We start from the raw sequence: 20,249 nt of genomic DNA, 5'->3' as shown, positions 1-20,249 counted from the left end.
ATTTGCTTACCACAGAGACTCTAAATGATGGTAAAACAACATACTTAACTTTAATTCCTGTCTCATTGTTAATGGGAAGTTAGTTATGGTTCTACTTAAATGTTGTAGAGAAAATAAGTATTACTAGTTTCTTCTCATAAAAATACTCCCTGGATACGTATACTGAACAACACAAAAAACCTAATAGCCACTTAAGAATATTTATTTATTTTATTTTTTTTGAGACAGAGTCTCACTCTGTTGCCTAGGCTAGAGTGCAGTGGTGCAATCTCGGCTCACCACAACCTCCGCCTCCTGGGTTCAAGCGATTCTCCTGCCTCAGCCTCCCAAGTAGCTGGGATTACAGGTGCCCGCCACCATGCCCGGCTAATTTTTGTATTTTTAGTAGAGGCGAGGTTTCACCATGTTGGCCAGGCTAGTCTTGAACTCCTGACCTCAGGTGATCCACCTGGCTTGGCCTCCCAAAGTGCTGGGATTACAGGAGTGAGCCATCATGCCCAGCCAAGAATATTTATTAAAGGAAGCTTTGACCCCTGCATCACATTTTTTTCTTATTTCCCTTTCTGTAATCTCAGCACTTTGGGAGGCTAAGGCAGGTAGATCAAGAGGTCAGGAGTTCGAGACCAGCCTGACCAACATGGCGAAACCCCGTCTCTACTAAAACTACAAAAATTAGCCGGGCGTGATGGTGCGTGACTATAATCCCAGCTACTTAAGAGGCTGAGGTGGGAGAATCGCTTGAACTCGGGAGCCAGATGTTGCAGTGAGCCAAAAGAGCGTCACCGTACTCCAGTCTGGAAAACAGAGTGAGACTGTCTCCCAAAAAAAAAAAAAAAGTATTAATGAATGAAAATTATAACTAGAATAAATAAGTACTCTACCAATTCAGATTTATAATTGAGTTGTATGAAAGCTACCTTTTTCATTGTGAAGGTGCATATTAATGTGAATAAAATATTCCTATTTGAGAACTTCAAATATGCATACACAAAGATGTTCCAGCTATTTTTATCTTTTTAAGTATGCATTCTGCATGAGAACATTTGGGTTGGTAGTAAAATAAGTAGTAATATCCAAATATAGTTTATTATGTTTAGATTTCATTGTTTTGGAATACATAATTTTGAGTGATCATGTCCCCAACTATAGTTATTCAGGCACAAATTTTGGAGGTACAAAGAATAAATAATATTCTTAAGGTAGTTTTTCCTTTTGTCAGGGTTCTTCTAGAGTACTAGTCTCAGATTATTTCCTAAAGCAGTTTTTCTAAGGTGATAAACTGAACACATTACTTGCTATGTATTAAATTACTTGTACCCCTAAATAATCAAATTCTAAGCTCTAACAGCTTAATTCTAAAATCATTGTCTGGCATATTTGTGTTTTCAATTACTTTGTGTCTTCCACCGCTGCCAAACCCAGAAAGTTATATTAATGGCTATAGTTTTATCTTGTATTTTTCCCTCTTGGACCACTCCCAAAGGAGGAAGAAGGATGCTCATTACATACTGCCTCATTTCTTTTTAAATTACCACTATAGTGCTGTAGAGTTATACCACTGCTTCTCACACTTACGTGCACATTAGTCACCTTGGGCTATAGCTAAAATACAGATTTATTCAGTAGGTTTGGGGAGAGGCCTGAGAGTCTGAATTTTTAATAAGCTGCCAGGTGGTGGTGATAATGATTTGTGGACCACCCTGTGAGTAGTAACTCGGCCTTAAGAGAACATTAACCAAAACCTTAAGCTGAGCAAACTACTGAGCAGCAAGTATTGATAACATTTCAAGGTTTTTGTTTTGTTTTGTTTTGTTTCGAGACGGAGCCTCACTCTGTCGCTCAGGCTGAAGTGCAGTGGTGCAATCTCAGCTCACTGCAACTTCCACCTCCCGGGTTCAAGCGATTCTCCTGCCTCAGCCTCCCAAGTAGCTGGGACTACAGGCGTGTGCCACCACACCCAGCTAGTCTTTTATATTTTCAGTAGAGATGGGGTTTCGCCGTGTTAGCCAGGATGGTCTCGATCTCCTGACCTTATGATCCGCCCACCTTGGCCTCTCAAAGTGCTAGGTGTACAGGCATGAGACACCACACCCGGTCCATTTCAAGTTCTAAAAAAACGTTCAACATATTTCTTTAAAAATTATGCAGAACAGCCCTCTTGTATAAACTAGAGTGGAGAAAAAAGAACTTAAAATTGCACTTTATTTTAAAACAGTGAAGTGTGGCTATTACATATTTCACTTTTACAATTAATACATGTTAGGATCTTACAAGTATTAAATTGATGATTTTATTATATATAAATACACAAATGGTCCAAAACAATATCTAAAATGTTGCAGTATTTATAAAATTCATAAAAATAATTTTCAGTATAAAAATGGCATACTAATTTGAGTTTGAGGTAAATGAAGAGACAGATTTAGGCCATCTAAGGAGGAAGATAAAGGAGAATATCATATCTCTATTTTGGGAAAAGACAAAGAATGCTAAAGAGCTTGACCTGTTATTGCATTAATGACTTCAGACATTATGCAGATACATATACTATATAGTAATAAATAATACACAATGTAGACAGAGCAGAAAGCAGAGGGACTGGACCAGTCTGCTCAAGGAAAGGGTAAAGAATTTTTTAAAATGCAGCAATAGGGATTCTTGTGACTAATGTGTTTCACTGAAGACAATTTGAATCTTTCATAAACATTATCCTTTTAATCCTTGAAACTTTCCTTTGAGGTAGAGAATTGGGCCAGACTACTGCTGAAAAGCAAAAGGAATGGCGAGGCTAAAGTAGCTCTTGAGAGCTGAAAAGAAACATAGAATTCTTTTTATTTATTTATTTATTTATTTATTTTTTTTGAGACAGTCTCACCCTGTTGGCCAGGATGGAATGTATTGGTGCAATCTCGGCTCATAGCAACCTCCACTTCCTGGGTTCAAGTGATTCTCATGCCTCAGCCTCCCAAGCAGCTAGGATTACAGGCATGCACCACCCTGCCTGGCTAATTTTTTTTGTATTTTTAATGGAGACTGTGTTTTACCATGTTGGCCAGACTGGTCTCGAACTCCTGGCCTCAAGTGCTGCTCCTGCCTCAGCCTCCCAAAGTGCTGGGATTACAGGCATGAGCCACCGTGCCTGGCCAAGATTCATGGAATTCTTGAACTCCTTGTCTTAACTGCTGTGCCAGCTTTTGTTGAACAAAGACCAACCCACTTTTCATGATTTGCTCCTCATGTCATCTTACAATTCTAATGTGTCTACATCCTTGGATACCAGATAATAGGAAAATTCTTTTAAACAATTAAAACAGACACAATCACAATTCCAACTTAATGCAGTCCAATACAACTTCATACAAATAGCAGTTAAATCACACATAGTAAGAGTCAAATTTCTTAAAACATTTTTTTAAAGTTTCAAATTCAAATGTTCCAAATGTTTAATTATTTTGTCTTAAGGTATATTTGCAAAGAATTCTAACTGCTGCTATTACCTTTGTCCTTGCTGAAGGAAAACGTTAGGAGAATGCGCTGTTTTTAAGCTAAACGTGTCTCCACTTGATGAATGGTGTGAAGGAGCTTTTCCACCCAACAGTGATGTTTCTGCTTCTTTTATTTCCATGGCCCTTTTGTATAATTCAGCAGCTTTTTCAAAATCTCCTCCTTCATAGCTTTGAGAGAGAGAGAGAGAGAGAGAGAGAAAAAAAAAAAACTCTTAAAATGAGAATATAACCTCTTACCAATTCAAAACAACCTTATGGGATACAGAAAAAGAAGCTATAAATATTTGCCCATTTCTCCCCTCTTCCCAATGTATTCACTCAAGCAGACCAGTAAAACAACACCCAAACTCTTCTCCTTTTTACCAATATCAGTAATTTTGTGTCTCATATGGATATCATTAAAACCATGTTGTAATAGAGGCAGTGAAATTGCTAAGGAAAGTTAGGTATTCTCTGCATCCTGAGAAAAATACAAATGAGCAAGCAAAAGTCAACATATACTTAATGGCAAATTCACTCTGAGGACAGCAAATTACCCATATTACTCCCAGAGCCAGTTGCAGTGTAAACCATCCTTCACTATTTGCCATGATGCATATATACACTCCTCTGCAAAACAGATCATGCAGCCTTCGTTTCATTTCCGGATACTACTTTAGTACCTCTTGAAGTCGATCAGCAAAAAACAACCCCTCCCTACTCTAAGAAAACATTCAGTAATACATGTTTTGTGCTCTTCTTAGACAAATTAAAGCGACTTCAAATAAAAGAGGCTTTATAAAGAAAGTGAAAAAAATTCTTACCTAAGCACGGCTAAATTTTTCAATGTTTCTCCAACTCGAGGATGCATCCGACCCAGGCTATCTTCGTAAATCTTTAATGCTCTTTCATATAATGGCAAAGCTTCAACATGTTTTTTCTTATTAAAAAAATAATAATGCTCACTTAAACACACTGGGTTTCTGAAATTAATGTATTCTAGACTAAGCTAACCGACTTTGATTAGTACTTTAAAATGTTAATATCCTTCTAAAAGATGGGAATAAACAGATTAATTTATGAATAATCATAGAAGAAGCAGTATAACAGAAAGTCAGATACTTAAGATTTAGACCTAGCTCAGTAACCATCTGACCATAATCCAATACTGTAAGCAAAAACCTGTTCCTTTATTGCCCAATGGGTCCCCCACCTGATTCTTGCCCATCATAATCAAATGCCACAGGCTTAAGTACAATATTATATGGAGGGGTGTAGGGTATCTCCACAACTTTAGAAACTAAGCCTATGCTCTGAACTAAACAGCGTTTTACACTAAGAGGAAGGGACTTCATATAAGTCTAACTTCAATAGTTTCTCAAGTACTAAAGGAAGTATTAGAAATATCTTTAAATTGTCTTTCATTCTATTTACTGTTCCGTATCTAATTCATGTTTATCTATATTTTATACCATAAAATCATTCACTGATAAAACGTTAAAATATGGGAACTTACCATTTGGCTATAAAGAACAGCTAAGTTCACCAAGGCAGTAGCTACACTAGGGTGCTTTGGTCCAAAAGATTTCTGTCGAATTTCAACAGCCAATTCATACAAAGGTACAGCTTTGTCAAGTTTCCCCTAAAAAACAAAAGTTAAATCTAACAAAAATATAAGGCAATAAATACTATCTTATCAGAGCTTTCTTCATACGTAAAATTTCATATTAAAGGGTAATTTTGAGGAAAAAAAATCTCAGAAGCATTTCCTCTCAGCTGAATGATTAAGTTTATAGATAACTGAAAATCTAAAGCTACATTGTATACAAAAGCATTTCCTTTGATAATTCAGAACACCCTTTAGGATCATCCACTATTACTGCTTCTAGTGTAGTAAAAACGTATCAGCTAAAGTAGATTTACCATATTGCACATAATTTGGAGATTGCATCAAAATAAAAAGCTCATTTCTTGCCAAATCCTTTCCAGATTTTTCTAACTACTTCATTTCACCTGAAAGTTGGGCAGAAAGAGCAGCAATGTACCCTTCTTACTAAAACAACTTCAGTGTCAGGATGACCAGTAATGGTTCCACAAAGTCTAAAGATAGTCTACAAAGCTCTGTAACTATGCTAAATGAAAGCAGACTTCCCTGGATTTTTTCTTTTTTTTTTGAGAACAGCTATAAAAATTCCAAATATCATTCAGTATAGAACCTTATGGCAAACAATGGTTACATTTAATTACAGGCAAAGCCAAGAAAGAATGAAATAAAAATGTTCATTTAATCAACTACAAAGATGTCTCCTGATTTCTTATGTTTACATTGCTTCACACAGCAAACTTAATATTGGTGGAATTTTAGAACTTCTGAAATGTAAAATAAGTTTGATTTAGAATGCTAATAAATGCATTTGTACTTGGAATGTATTTAACAAAACAAAACCAGCATATTAATTTACTAGTATATTATTTCAGAATCAATAATCAATGTAACCAGTTCAGTATGAAATAATTATTTTTAAATGTTCTGCTCAGTTACTTGTTAAAAGTTAAATCATGATTTTTAAAGCTCATGTAAACTAACCTATCCATGATAAAGACAAATTATTTTGCTGATAGCAGTTATGGCTTAACTGATGTGTTGTAAAACATGTAAGAATGCCAAGGATTACTTACCATTTTCTTATACAAGATGGCAAGATGCTTCACTGTATATGCCAAAGAAGGGTGATCAGGAGCTAACGCACGTCTCCGAATATCTAAAGCTCTTTCATAAAGTTCTTCTGCTTTATCATACTGTTTCTTTTCATTGCATAGAGCTGCCAGATTATTCAAAGACTGAGCACAGTCAGGGTGATCTGGTCCTAGAACTCGCTCCCTCATTTCTAAGGAACGCTTCAGAAACTGGTCAGCTGTTCTGTGAACACAATCCCAAAATGGCTTAAACTATCTATTCTCTAGAGTTTGGAATCCTGACCCCTAAATTCAGTGGCGAACTGAATCATCTTTATTCTTAGATTCAAGTTAAAATAAGAGATTCAGCTCAAAATCTTACTTTCCCCCTCTTCCCCACCCCTATCTCTTCCTGCCCTTTTCCTGACAGTTTGAGGGCCTAAAATGTGTGGATGATTGCCTCAATTCTCCACTTCTGAAAGAAAAACTGATATTTTCCAAAACAAACTTTTTATACTTTAAAAATTATTAGACCTAGGTCAAACAAAAGATTTTGGTATTCACTGTTCCTCCCTTTGGAGTTAGTACTAAATAATTTTTATTTATTTTATTTTGTGTGTGTGTGTGTGTGTGTGTGTGTGTGTGTAACCTTGAACTCCTAGGCTCAAGTGATCCTCCCACCTTAGCCTCTCAAGTAGCTGGGTCTACAGGTGTGTACCACCATGTCTGGCTAATTTATTAATTTTATTTTAGAGACAGGGTCTCACTATGTTGCCCAGGCTGGTCTCGAATTCCTGGCCTCGAGTGATCCTAATGCTCTGGGATTAGGATCCTCTTAATCCTAATTAGAGCCTCCTAAAGCTCTGGGATTACAGGCAGGAGCTATCATGCCCAGCCAGTACTAAATAATTTTTAACAAAAGAATAAATCATTATTTTTTACATAAGGTTCTGTAAGTGGGCTAAAGATTTATTATACTTTTCTGCCATCCAAAGTTTCAAATTTGTTATATTTTTCTGATATCTGAAGTCCAAAAATACTTATTTTTTATAACATATAAATATAAATGTCATTTTGAATCCTTTTGCCCAAATAAACCAACAAATAAAACTAGAAACCGTCTGCATGATTTACCATTAGTCCCAAGCTGCTGCTTCTGTGAGGTCTCATGCACAATATCTATACAAACTCACTTTTCATAAATATACAAAATACACCAGGGAAGCTACAGAATAACTTTTCAGTTAAGAAACAATGTGGGCCAGGCGTGGTGGCTCACAACTGTAATCCTAGCACTTTGGGAGGCCAAGGCAGGCAGATCACAAGGTCAGGAGATCAAGACCATCCTGGCTAACACAGTGAAACCCTGTCTCTACTAAAAATGCAAAAAATTAGCCGGGGTGGTGGCATGCGCCCGTAGTCCCAGCTACTCAGGAGGCTGAGGCAGGAGAATAGCTTGAATGGGAGGTGGAGGTTGCAGTGAGCCGAGATCGCGCCACTGCACTCCAGCCTGGGCAACAGAGCGAGACTCCATCTCAAAATTAAGAAAAAAAAAAAAAAAAGAATGTGAAAAGAAACACAGTAGAGAAAATACCATGGTCTTCAAGTATGTGTATGCTCATTATAGGACATCATACATGAAATTTGGCATTATCAATTTTTTTCTAGCTTTAGACTTGATAAAAATGTAAAACAACATTGTATCAAAGAGAAAATGGTTAATTATTTTCATTATTAACCCCATGGTACTCACTCCAGGTTATTTTGAAGATAGTAGAGAACACCCAGTTCATTGAGGGTCCGAGCATTATCAGGTGTGTCCTTACCTAATGTAAGCTCTTCTAACTGTAGAGCCCGTCTACGTAAAAGGGCAAATCCATACTGCAGCGAACATGAAAAATGAAAAGCAATCACTAAGTAGGTGCAATCCTTGATTCTGAAACAATGTATGAGAGTCCTAAAACATCTTCCTTTTTTCCCATTTAATCTAGATAACTTATTTTAAGTATCACAGTAAATTAACTTGATGATTTACAAACACAAATATTTCCACATGGCAACACATTCTAAAATTCATTAAAAACTATTTCATGAAAATGATTGTATTTTAGAAAGTAAACTAGATCTCAAAGTGCTTCAAGAAACAATAGAATATAATTAATTTGCAGATATTTATCAACCCCATAGGTAAACACATAAATATCAGGTCCATAAAAATGCACACAGCATTTTAAATTAAAGAAATATGCTACATTTAGACTTTATCAGCAACTTAAAAAAATAAAAATAACTTTTATTGTGTATTTGAGGGAAAGGCTTTCTTCACATTTGAACATAACACAAAATGTTAACTACATTTATTTTATTCCTTTTTCCAACCCTTTAAAGAACTGAGGTAGCTTTAAATTCCGTCTTTCAAAGCCTAACCTTCAAATGAATTTAGAGTTCCACTTTTAAAAGTCTAAATTGTACTCCTCAGTAATATGATATTTTAACACATAAATAAGAAAATGTTAGGTAGTTATTTTCTTAAAAACTAGAAGATTTTAAAATCTAAAGCTCTTAAACATGTGGGGTGTATGCATTTATGATGCTCTTTTCCTCTTACATTCAAAACACAACACAAAAGAAATCTCTCCTTACCAAGTTGCCTTTTTTCTTTATAGCTTTCTGACGAATTTTAAAGGATTTTTTCCTAAAATGTTCAGCTTGTTCATATCTTAAAAAAAAATTACAGTAAGTCAAACAAAAGAAACATTCAAAGTATACTTCAGTGAAATGAAAGCACTCTTTTCATAGTGTAAAGTCTTTTTGGGCTATTAAATACATCATTTTTCTAGAAATGATAGTCATATGACATTACAAATCTCTAAAAAACCCTTCATAAAACAAAATATGACAAAACACTAAGATATCTTAGTCTATCATGGATGTTTTTCTAATAAAAAGTTCTGTTCAATTAAAAAAATTTTGACAAAACAAAGTAAGTCTAGTCCTCTAAGTAGCTGACATTTAATAATCTTTAACTCATCCTAAGTCTCTGAAGGGCAACCTAACTATATGAAAATCCAAAATTTTAGTTTTCTATAGCGCACTATTAATTTTTAACAACTTTTTCTGCATAGACTAATTTCTGGTCAAGTTTAAATGTGAAATTCACACAAAATTTGTATGAAACAATACTTCTAGAAGTTACAAAATTAAAACTAGTACATAAAATTACTTTCAGGCTATGTGTATAAGTTGTATATGAAACATAAATAAATTTCATGTTTAGACTTGGGGGATGTCCCATCCCCATGATAATCTCATTATATATATGCAAATATTCTGAAATCTGAACAAATCCAAAATCTTGAACACTTCTAGTTCCATATTTGGATAAAGGATACTAAACCTATATTAGTAAAGCACTCAAAGTTAGTCAGTGAATGAGCCAGGATTCCAGGATTCAAACCCAAGACTATATGACTCGAAAGTCCATGTTCTATCCTTCACGCATCTTCAGAGATGAATCTTACAGTTCTAATTTTCTCTGTTTACCACATGAAGATTAGGCACAGGGTACGGAAAAGTACACAGTGATAAAATAAAGCCTACCCCATAAGTACATTAAAACTATAATTCCCCTTCATAAAATCAGGTATTACTGATCTAAAAAATCTTACTTATTTTGTTTCTGGTACAAAGTTGCAAGTGCCTCCAGTTCACGGGCAGTATATGGATGGTCCACACCATAAGCGTTTTCTGAGATTTCTAATGCCTGTTTATACAGTTGTTCTGCATTGCCAAACTTCTTCCACTGCACGTATACACTTGCTAGTTGGTGGAGGGACTGGGCTACTCTCGGGTGATCGGGATCTAAAGCTGTTTCTCGAATCTCTAAAGACCTCTGCAAAGGTACTACAGCCTGGGGGGAAAAAGGGTGAAAGGCCAATTAAAGTGAGTGAAATGCTGCAAGATCTGTCATCTGATTAAATATTAAAGATTATAGCACAACAAATGAAAACTACATTAACATCTTAGAAAAACAGAAGAGTGAACACAAAAATCCCACCTGTCTCTGGCTTGCCATTGATGTGCTGAGCTTACCTGACTGAGAAGGCCTAGATCCTTGAGAAATCGCCCCAAGGTTTCATAAAGATCAGCTAAGCAACTCATGTTTTCCTCGCCTTCGCAGTTTTTCTCATACTGCTTCAATGAATCGAAGTATTCTGTTGCCATTGCACTTTTGTCTTTGCCAACAAACTGCCAATAACTCAGCAACTCAGCAAAGTGTCCCCTGTTTCAACAAATAACAGTACTTTAATGAAAACCACACTTTAAAATCCACTACAGAATGGAAATTCCAGAATTAATATCAAGTTATTGACAATTTATTAGTAGGCGAGTATTGTGTAGTGGGGTGAGACTCAGACCACTCACTATCTGAGTTCCACCACTATCCTAGCTATGTGATCTTGAGCAGGTTGTCTGACCTCTTAGACCTCATCACCTTCACCTGCAGAAATGGAGACACTACCTGCCTCGGCTGGTACTGTAGGGGGATTATGGCACACAGTAAGTAATCCACAGTGTTGGCTGTTATCCTTAATACCATCATGGCTACTTACCAATGGGAATCTATTTGAATCCTTTTTATACATTTTACAACATGGAGCCAACTGCTGAGTTCACTCCCAAAATTATTTTAAGTATGGAAATTCAAAGAGAAGAAACTAATGAAAAATAAACTGTCACAGAGTATCTACTTTGCATTTTCATCAAGAAATTGAATGACAAAAGTAAGCTTATTCATTTGTAGGTGATTTTAAGTAGCATGGGAGAGCTGGTAAACTAAAATAACCTGATTTCAAAGGAATCATGAAAAATTGGAATGGAGATCAGAAATAATTCAAGACATGCAACAAATTTGAAAGAGTTTATATAGGAGCAAAATAAATTACGTACGTATCGTATAAGAAATGTCTAAATTTCTAAGTAAGGCAGAAAAAAAACCCTCATGAAGTTCAGCAGGTTAGACAGTTGGCTCATAAAAAGGTAGTTCTGCCACTGACAAACCAGAACACAACAAGAGAGACAAACAGAGTACATTTTGAATTAGGGTAATTATTTCTTTAAATTCAACACCAGACATAGAAAATAAACAAACAAACAAAAACAAATAAATTCAACACCAGACAGATTCTATTGTAGCCCAGAGTCTACTTTGAAGCCAATGCTTTCAGATATCTGAAGGCCCGAAGAAGCAGACATCATGAACCACCTCTCTGGGTGGTTTAGACTTAGACCTGCTTAAATGTAAGCATAAGATAAAAAGTTGAACAGAAATCATTCCAGCTCTGATTTCATAAAGCAGCAGTACTCTATGTTTTCCTCCTGGGAAAAGCAGATCTAATAGAGATTTGTAAATTGTCTCAAGATTTCTCCTACACTGTTTGTATTTCAGATACCTGGACTAATTTTTAAATTCAAAATACCATTTGTCTTTGTTAAACTGAACATCTTTAAATCTCTCTTTCTGGGGAAGAATGTTCTATAATGTTTCTTACCTTTTATAAAGGTTTTGAGACACAAAGAGATTAAGAAGGCAATCATGCAGCTTCTGTTTACTTCCCTGCTGCTGGAAAAGCCACGGGAGTTCATCTGCACTTCTCCAAGTCACTCTGTCCTGACTATCGTAAGAGAGGAGACAATATTCAATATCTTCCTACAATGAGACTGCCTCAAAAAGGCTTCAAACAAATGTTGAAGAAAAATATATTTAACATATGTCTCTGATTCTTTAAGTATAATTTAATACTAAAAAGTTAGGTCAAAATCAGAGACTTTACCAAACTAAGAAAATAAATTCAGTGACATGCAGAACCATCAACCAAACTCTAAAAGTATTTTCCTAAAATTGAACTATTTTTAAAAAACCCCAATGGACCCATATACACACATACAGATACATGGACACAAACTATTGGAATAAAATAAAAATAATAAAATGATCCTACACTGATTTTCCTTGTTTAAACTTTTAGCATAATATTAAAAGACAAAATCATCTTTTGCTCTTCTGACATTAACAGAACAGGGAGAGGATTTAATCTTTTTTGTAATAATTAAATTTTTATACTTTAAGTTGTAAGCTAAGAAACAGAAATAAGGACACAAAGGTAGAGGGTGTTGCAGAAGTCACAGAAGAACAATAGGAACATTTACAATACCTTAGCTGCAAGGTGAAATAGTTGATTAGCTTTTGCCTGTATGAAGAAGTAATGGTGGGGTCTTCCAGGTACTCCAGTCTCACTGTTTCCCAAGCCTAGGGAGAAAAAGAAGAAATACTCAGTTCTATTTTATGTAAGTCACTGTACATCTAACAATAGATTTGCAAAAAAGAATTTATAATTATTCCTATTTTATAGCTGTATACTAGAAATGTCACTTAAATGTTTTGAAATTTAGGACACATTTATTTGATAAACTGTTACTAGAATAAAAATTCCTGTACTAATATTTATAAGCTCAAAACACAATTTAATTCAAACTTGAGTTAATACATTAAAAATCTCAGAAGTGTGGAATGAAAAGTTACTAAAAAGAATAAATTATATTCAAACAATACACAATAAAGGAAAAAGGCTGTGAAATTGCAAACATTTCACATCTACAAATACGATACAGCATACTCAAATGTAAGACTTAATTTGCAATTGTGTATATATAAAAATCAACCATGGCATTGCAGATGATAGGAATCATTTTATCCAAAACATCCTAAACATTTACTTCTATGTGCTAAATATCTTTCTAGTTCCTCACAAGGACCAAGAACCACCTCAATTAATTTGCTTCACAACCCCTTTTGTAAACTGCTAAAGTCTGCCCAGGGCTTAGAACTTGCCCAAGTTTAGATAGGTATTAATCCAGGAAAAGGAGGCTGACTGGCTTACAGAGTACAAACTCTTAATACATATACAGTCATGTGCATATAACAATGTTTTGGTCAACAACAAACTGCATATATGATGATGATCCTATAAAATTATAATCAAGCTGCCCTATACAGGCATATCGTTTTAAAACTTTTATACCACATTTTTACTGTAACTCTTCTGTATTTAGATACACAAACACTTACAGTTACACACAGTACTCAGTACAGTAATATGCTGTGCAGGTTTATAGCCTGGGAGCAAGAGGCCATACCATATCGCCTCCAAGTGTGGTAGGCTGTACCATCTAGATTTGTGTAAGTACGCTCTATGATGTTCACACGATGATAAAATCACCTAATGATGTGTTTCTCAGAACATATCCCCATTGTTAAGCAATGCACAGCCGTATAATAATACCAGCAATTCAATGAAACATAATTGAAAAAACTTCCTTCTCTTCAAGAAATAAACTACCTTTAAGAAACTATTTTTGATCTTTTGTATCTGACTTGTTTTTTAATTTTAAAAATTGTATTGTGGTAAGACCACTTAACATGAGACCTACCCTCTTAACAAATTTTTAAGTGTACTACAGTATTGTTAACTTCAGGGACAATGTTGTATAGCAGATCTTTAGAATTTATTCCTTTGGAAGAAACAATCTTGCCACTGCACTCCAGCCTGGGTGACAGAGGAGACCCTGTTTCTTAAATTAATAAATAAATGAAAAGATGCCTAAAATAACATTACCTGCAGATGTTGAAACCTGAGCAAGCCACAACCATAAGTCAACAAACACATTTTGTATAAATTGTGAATAAGGGAGGTCAAGAAAGTCCAGGACATCTCAGGATAGAGTTCCATCAGTTCTGATTCACTCACACCATTGTGACTAACATTGACAAGGCAGAGAATCTAGGTAGCAAAACAAATTAACAGTAATCATAAAGCACCTCTATAAGTAACTAACAGCCATTAAAATTTCCATAATTCTTTTAAGGCTATTTTTTTTTTACCAAAACTTATAATCCAAATGATTTAATAAATCAAAAAATAGATTTCTTAAAGCACACTGTCCAAAAGACATTAATCAAGATTAAGATAGTGTATCTATAAAATCTAGCACACCAAAGATAATACTCATATAGAAAAAAGTATAGTGAAAATTAAAACTACATAAATGTATTATTATAATTAATGGCAGAATTCCAATTCCAGGAAGACAGTGGAAGAAAATAGCCCTCCTATTATAAACATGTATGGATATCAGACACATTTCTAAAAGCACAGTTGATCCTGGAAAAAAGATAGGGAAATCCTCCAACTGTCAAAAATGAATAGGAAATTGAAATCAGAGTTTTGACAGCTGAAACTGCTGGCTATGGGGGCAGTGGAGCTAGAGGACAGGCAGCAGCCCTCAGGAACTTAAGGGTTTAGGTTTCTCACACCCACAGTGGGATGGAAGGTGAGCCCTTAAGCCGTGTGAGGCAAGGAGGTGGAACTAGATTTCTTGTCAACACCAGGACCATTGAAGGGCTTTGAAGGACCTTCACGCTCAGTGAAGGGGTGCATGAGAAAAACATTAGCCCACAGATGTGGAGAGAATACGAGGAAGCTTGCAGGGTTGGAGTAGGCTGAGAAGTCCAAACCCCGGGAACCACCAAGCTGAAAAGTTAACATAAAAATAGATCCAGGTTCAAACGATTGGTTGCTAGATGTACATTTTCAAAAACCAAAATTGAATACATCAACAAAAACTAAAATGTTACTTTAATTACATAGCACTTAATTCTAAAAATATATATGGAAAATTAGACAAAGCAATTGTGAAGAATAATAATAAAAGGAGATTTACCGAAGTAACTACGAAAACTTACTTTAAAGTTCTAATAACTAAGCAGTGTGGCACTGGCAAAGAATAGGCAAAATCAGAACAGAAGAGCCTAGAAACAGACCCACATTTATTTGTGAGCTTGATATTTGTCAGTTGGCATTGCAAATGAGCAGAAGACATGTATTATTTAGTAAAAAGAACAATTAATTATCCACATGACAGAGGATTAAAAAGCAGATCCCTTCCTCACACAATAAACAAAAAGATACCAATAAGAGTTAAGGACTTCACACATGAAGAACAAAACTGTAAAGCTTTTTGAAGGAAAGTATTGTTTGTCTGTGTGTGTGTGTGTGTATAAACACATGCATATATATATGAAAGAAAGCTTTGTATAATGGATGAAACCATAATGAATGATACTATACAGTTAAAAGACAAGAAACAAACAGGAAAAAGACATTTATTTGTGAATTTTCTAATAAAGGATTTGTTTTCAGTATGCAGAACATTTAAGACACCTACAGATCAATAAGGAAAAGACAAACAACCCAATTAAAAAATGGGTCAAGACTTGAACCAGCAATTCAGAAAAAAAGGAAACAAGGATAGCCAGTAACATGAAAAGATGATAAATCTCAATGATAATCAGGAAAACACAAATTTCCACAAGCACGCTCCGGCTATCAGCATTCCTGCATACGCCTGAAACATATTTAAGCACAGATTTTAAAAGAATTGTTATTTACTTCCATTCACACACACACAAAGCAAACTAACATTCCTTTTGATAAGTTTTACCTGCTTCATTTTACATTTTACCTGCTTCATTAGCTCTTTATCCACATCATCGGCCATGGACTCCTGGATAGAGTGCAGAACGAGTCTATATAAGGAAACAGTATCTTGACACTGGAAACACTGATGAAGGATTTTATCTAAATTGCCTGCTCTCCCAGCACTGTTGGAATTGAGAAGAGATTTAATTTCTCACAGATTGCCAACATCTGTGAAAATTTTGAGATCGATTAAAAACAATGTGAACTCTTATTTTTTGTACTGCAACCAACAACAAATTCAATAAAACATGATGCAGGAAGGTGGTAGTTTTATGCGGCTGCCAGAGTCACTGGGTTTATTTTACTATATATAATTTAATTCAGTGCAATAAACATGCTGAAATCTATTATTTGTCGAGCAATTACTAGGCATTAGGGAATATAAAAATGAGTCAGTTATGGTTCTTATTATCCAGAAGCATGCCACCTACATACAGGAAGCAGGGAAACGATGATAAGTATTGTTAGTTAGCCATGCAAATTAAATTTGTGTGGAGCCAGAATTTTGAAAACACAAGGCTAAAGAAAATCATTAAATAGGGGAGTTTGTTTTAAAAGATTACACAATATTTACCAGTTTTTTATTATTATTATTATTTTATTTTTATTTTTTTTATTTTTTTGAGACGGAGTCTCGCTCTGTCGCCCGGGCTGGAGTGCAGTGGCCAGATCTCAGCTCACTGCAAGCTCCGCCTCCCGGGTTTACGCCATTCTCCTGCCTCAGCCTCCCAAGTAGCTGGGACTACAGGCGCCCGACACCTCGTCCGGCTAGTTTTTTTTTTTTGTATTTTTTTTAGTAGAGACGGGGTTTCACCGTGTTAGCCAGGATGGTCTCGATCTACTGACCTTGTGATCCACCCGTCTCGGCCTCCCAAAGTGCTGGGATTACAGGCTTGAGCCACCGCGCCCGGCCATATTTACCAGTTTTTAAAAATAATGTAAAGATGTACAAAGAGAAAAAACAAAGGGTCCATAGTGTCTTTAAAATAGGTACTTTCAAAAATAAAAACAATAAAAGATACTTTCAATAAACATTATTAAATGTATGACAAATGACTCACACTCCTGAATCATACTCATTGTATCACTTATGTTCACAGAGGCCAGATGCGTTGCCACAACTAACAGTGGAAAAGGACGGTGGAAATATCACAGGCAGGCTGGGCACAGTGGCTCACAGGCTGTAATCCCAGCACTTTGGGAGGCTAAGCAGGTGGACTGCTTGAGCCCAGGAATTCAAGACCAGCCTGGCAATCATGGCAAAACCCCACCTCTACAAAAAAATACAAAAATTAGCCAGGCATGGTGGTATGCTCCTGTAGTCCCAGATATTCAAGAGGCTGAGGTGGGAGGATCGCTCGAGTCTGGGACGAAGAAGTTGCAGTGAGCCGAGATCGAGCCTCTGCTCTCCAGCCTGGGCAACAGAGAGTGAGACACTGTCTCAAAAACAAAAACGAAGATGAAATATCGTGGGCAATGTAAAGTTTCAGAAGATGTTTTAAATTTCAAATTTGGTGCTCAAGATGAGAACATGGAATAAACAGACAAGAAGTACTAGATTCGATGTCTGGAAATATGTGTGCTAGAATTGCCATCTATTGCAATGAATAACAAAAAATGTATTAATCTTTTTTTTTTTTTTTAACCTCAGATTGAGAAAAGACAAAGTAAAGTGATGCTATACTGAAGAAGAAATAAAAGTAGTAAAACATTCTAATGGTTGAGAATAGATAGAATAGGGTAAAGCTATACTGAGGAAATAAAAGTAGTGACACCCTAATGCTTATCTAAAGGCAGATTACTAATGGATATCTAAAATAGAACTATTTTATAATAAAAGTTTATCGGGACTTGAGAACAGAGACAATTAAAAATTCGTATCCATATATCTACCTCCTGATATTCAAAGACACCTGAAATAATATTCTAACCCTCAGTTGTTTCCTTCACTTTCCCAAAGCTAGGGGCCACAAATGAGGGTGAGGATGGCTTTCTTTTGCAACCTCCAATAGGGAACAGATTAGTGTGAAGAAAATGAGACAAATCTATCAAGTTCTGACAATCATGGGCAGTAGGTACTCAATCTTCACCTGTAAGCCATGTTCTCACAAACGTTAGTATCACTATTCAAATAAAATCTGAGTGGCTCAAGAGACCGGTGTAGTGATTGGTTCTCAGTTTTGCAGGGTGAGAAAGGGTCTGCAGCAATCACAAAACATGCAGAAGATCATGTAAAATAACCAACACTTACCGCGCGATCATTTTGCCGAAAAGGGTGACATAAAGGGCATTGCAGGTTGTAGCAGAACGACAGTGTCGTTCCAGCTTCTTCTCCTGCACCAGTTTACCAAGAAAAACAAAACAGAAATACAAAAACCACCCTGGAATTAAGCGGTCTTTACTATCCAGCCATCAACAAATACCCCAACAGAAGTAACACCACTGCTGCCATCAGTGACATCACGCCTTGCATGGTGGATCCTCGGCTGTGGTCAGCCTTCCAACTGCAGACCACAGATGTGGCCAGTAGGAAAATGCTTTTTTGCTTTTAAAATACCTGCTTAATACTATATAGTAAAGTAAACCTTAAGACCAATATCTTTTTATTGCTTCTTTTCTACCTGTCATTAGTTTAAGAGGCAGTACATTTACCAAAGTAATTACTAAACTCTAGTTTTCCTTATAACAGATCCCCTACATTGATTTTTAAGTCTCATATAAGATGTTTCATAGGAAAGATAAGAAAGAGTAAAAGATTGCATCAAAATTAAAAATACACACCTGCTCTTTACTCAATTTAATGTCTACAGAGTGGCATTCTGCAATTATAACAGATTTTGCATCTTTTGGACTTAAGGGATCAAGATGAAGTGTAGGCCACAACCTTTTATTTAAAGAAAAGAAAAATGAAATTTTAATAATACAAGAACTGTAATTACCCACAACACAATTTAAAATCCACCACAGGAATTAACTTTTTATAATGCTTTTGTAAAATAAGCAAAACTAATGTCTATTAATCATATTAAGTAATTATCTCACTCATTCTAACATGTGTATCATTACTTTCAGCAATGAATCACAACAAAGTTATAAAATAAACAGTATATACATTAGTTATATAGTAAACATTTCTAGTTGTATATGCCATACTATCAGTAAAACTGAGCATAGGTATGAGTATCTATGGGGAGTGACACCAGACACAATTATTGTCCACAAGCACTTGTAATGCAACTGAAATTTAACTATTACAACATACATTCTCGATGTAGTGAAAATTGGAGTTGTGGGGGAGTTAAACTTACTCTTTTTATGTATATGTACACATAGACACATATATCTATTTATATATACAAGCTGACATACAATATGTGTGTGGTATTAAAATTTCTTGGGGGAGGCAATTTACAAATAATATGTCTAAAAAGGTTCCTTATAGGAGCAAAAACAGGTTGAGAAACACTGTTCCATGTGATCCAATTGCTCTACCTTTTTTTTTTTTTTTTTTTGAGGTGGAGTCTCGTACTATTGCCCGGGCTGGTGTGCAGTAGTGCGATCTCGGCTGACTGCAACCTCCACTTCCCAGGTTCAAGTGATTCTCCTGCCTCAGTCTCCCAAATAGCTAGGATTTCAGGCGCCCACCACCATGCCCGGCTAATTTTTTGTATTTTTAGTAGAGATGCGTTTCACTGTTGGCCAGGTTGGTCTTGACCTCCTGACCTTGTGATCCACCTGCCTCGGCCTCCCAAAGTGTTGTGATTACAGGCATGAGCCACTGCACCCAGCCATTTGTTTGTTTTTTTGAGACAGAGTTTCACTCTTGTTGCCCAGGCTGGAGGGCAGTGGTGCGATCTCAGCTCACTGCAACCTCCGCCTCCTGGGTTCAAGTGATTCTTCTGCCTTAGCCTCCCAAGTAGATGGGATTACGAGTGCCCACCACCACGCCTGGCTAATTTTTGTATTTTTAGTAGAGACAGGTTTCACCATGTCGGCCAGGCTGGTCTCGAACTCCTGACCTCAAGTGATCCACTCGCCCCGACCTCCCAAAGTGCTGGGATTACAGTTGTGAGCCACTGTGCCCAGCCACTCTACTTTTTTTCTTTTTTTTTTTTTTTGAGATGGAGTCTCGCTCTGCTGCCCAGGCTGGAGTGCAGTGGCTGGATCTCAGCTCACTGCAAGCTCTGCCTCCTGGGTTTACGCCATTCTCCTGCCTCAGCCTCCTGAGTAGCTGGGACTACAGGCGCCCGCCAGGTCGCCCGGCTAGTTTTTTGTATTCTTTAGTAGAGACAGGGTTTCACCGTGTTAGCCAGGATGGTCTTGATCTCCTGACCTCGTGATCCGCCCGTCTCGGCCTCCCAAAGTGCTGGGATTACAGGCTTGAGCCACCGCGCCCGGCCTACACTCTACTACTTTTTAAAGGACCATTAAAGTGAGCTTGCATTTCAAAACAACAGGTGTCTATTATTCCCAGCCCGGCCCTTTCTCT

At 36.3% G+C, this 20,249-nt stretch overlaps 1 protein-coding gene across 1 annotated transcript in view; it reads right to left on the bottom strand.

The window, feature by feature from the left end:
- Positions 1 to 2,184: 2,184 nt before the first annotated feature.
- The window catches only part of NPHP3 (nephrocystin 3), a 42,033-nt gene continuing 23,968 nt past the window's right edge, over positions 2,185 to 20,249 (bottom strand). The window contains exons 14-27 of the mRNA XM_025374792.1: positions 18,542 to 18,644; positions 18,012 to 18,094; positions 15,744 to 15,882; positions 13,838 to 14,002; positions 12,377 to 12,471; positions 11,714 to 11,836; positions 10,254 to 10,443; positions 9,830 to 10,071; positions 8,805 to 8,880; positions 7,915 to 8,042; positions 6,165 to 6,405; positions 5,002 to 5,127; positions 4,310 to 4,425; positions 2,185 to 3,674 (exon numbers count right to left, since the gene is read on the bottom strand). Of these exons, the coding sequence (XP_025230577.1) occupies positions 3,494 to 3,674; positions 4,310 to 4,425; positions 5,002 to 5,127; positions 6,165 to 6,405; positions 7,915 to 8,042; positions 8,805 to 8,880; positions 9,830 to 10,071; positions 10,254 to 10,443; positions 11,714 to 11,836; positions 12,377 to 12,471; positions 13,838 to 14,002; positions 15,744 to 15,882; positions 18,012 to 18,094; positions 18,542 to 18,644 (2,008 nt within the window). The 3' untranslated portion in view covers positions 2,185 to 3,493. The remainder of the gene's footprint in view (positions 3,675 to 4,309; positions 4,426 to 5,001; positions 5,128 to 6,164; positions 6,406 to 7,914; positions 8,043 to 8,804; positions 8,881 to 9,829; positions 10,072 to 10,253; positions 10,444 to 11,713; positions 11,837 to 12,376; positions 12,472 to 13,837; positions 14,003 to 15,743; positions 15,883 to 18,011; positions 18,095 to 18,541; positions 18,645 to 20,249) is intronic.

The sequence above is a fragment of the Theropithecus gelada genome, chromosome 2 (assembly GCF_003255815.1).
Source record: "Theropithecus gelada isolate Dixy chromosome 2, Tgel_1.0, whole genome shotgun sequence".
In the NCBI taxonomy this organism is placed as follows: domain Eukaryota; kingdom Metazoa; phylum Chordata; class Mammalia; order Primates; family Cercopithecidae; genus Theropithecus; species Theropithecus gelada.
The sequence above is the reverse complement of the archived record's forward strand: the minus strand, read 5'-3'. Positions and strand labels throughout refer to the sequence as shown.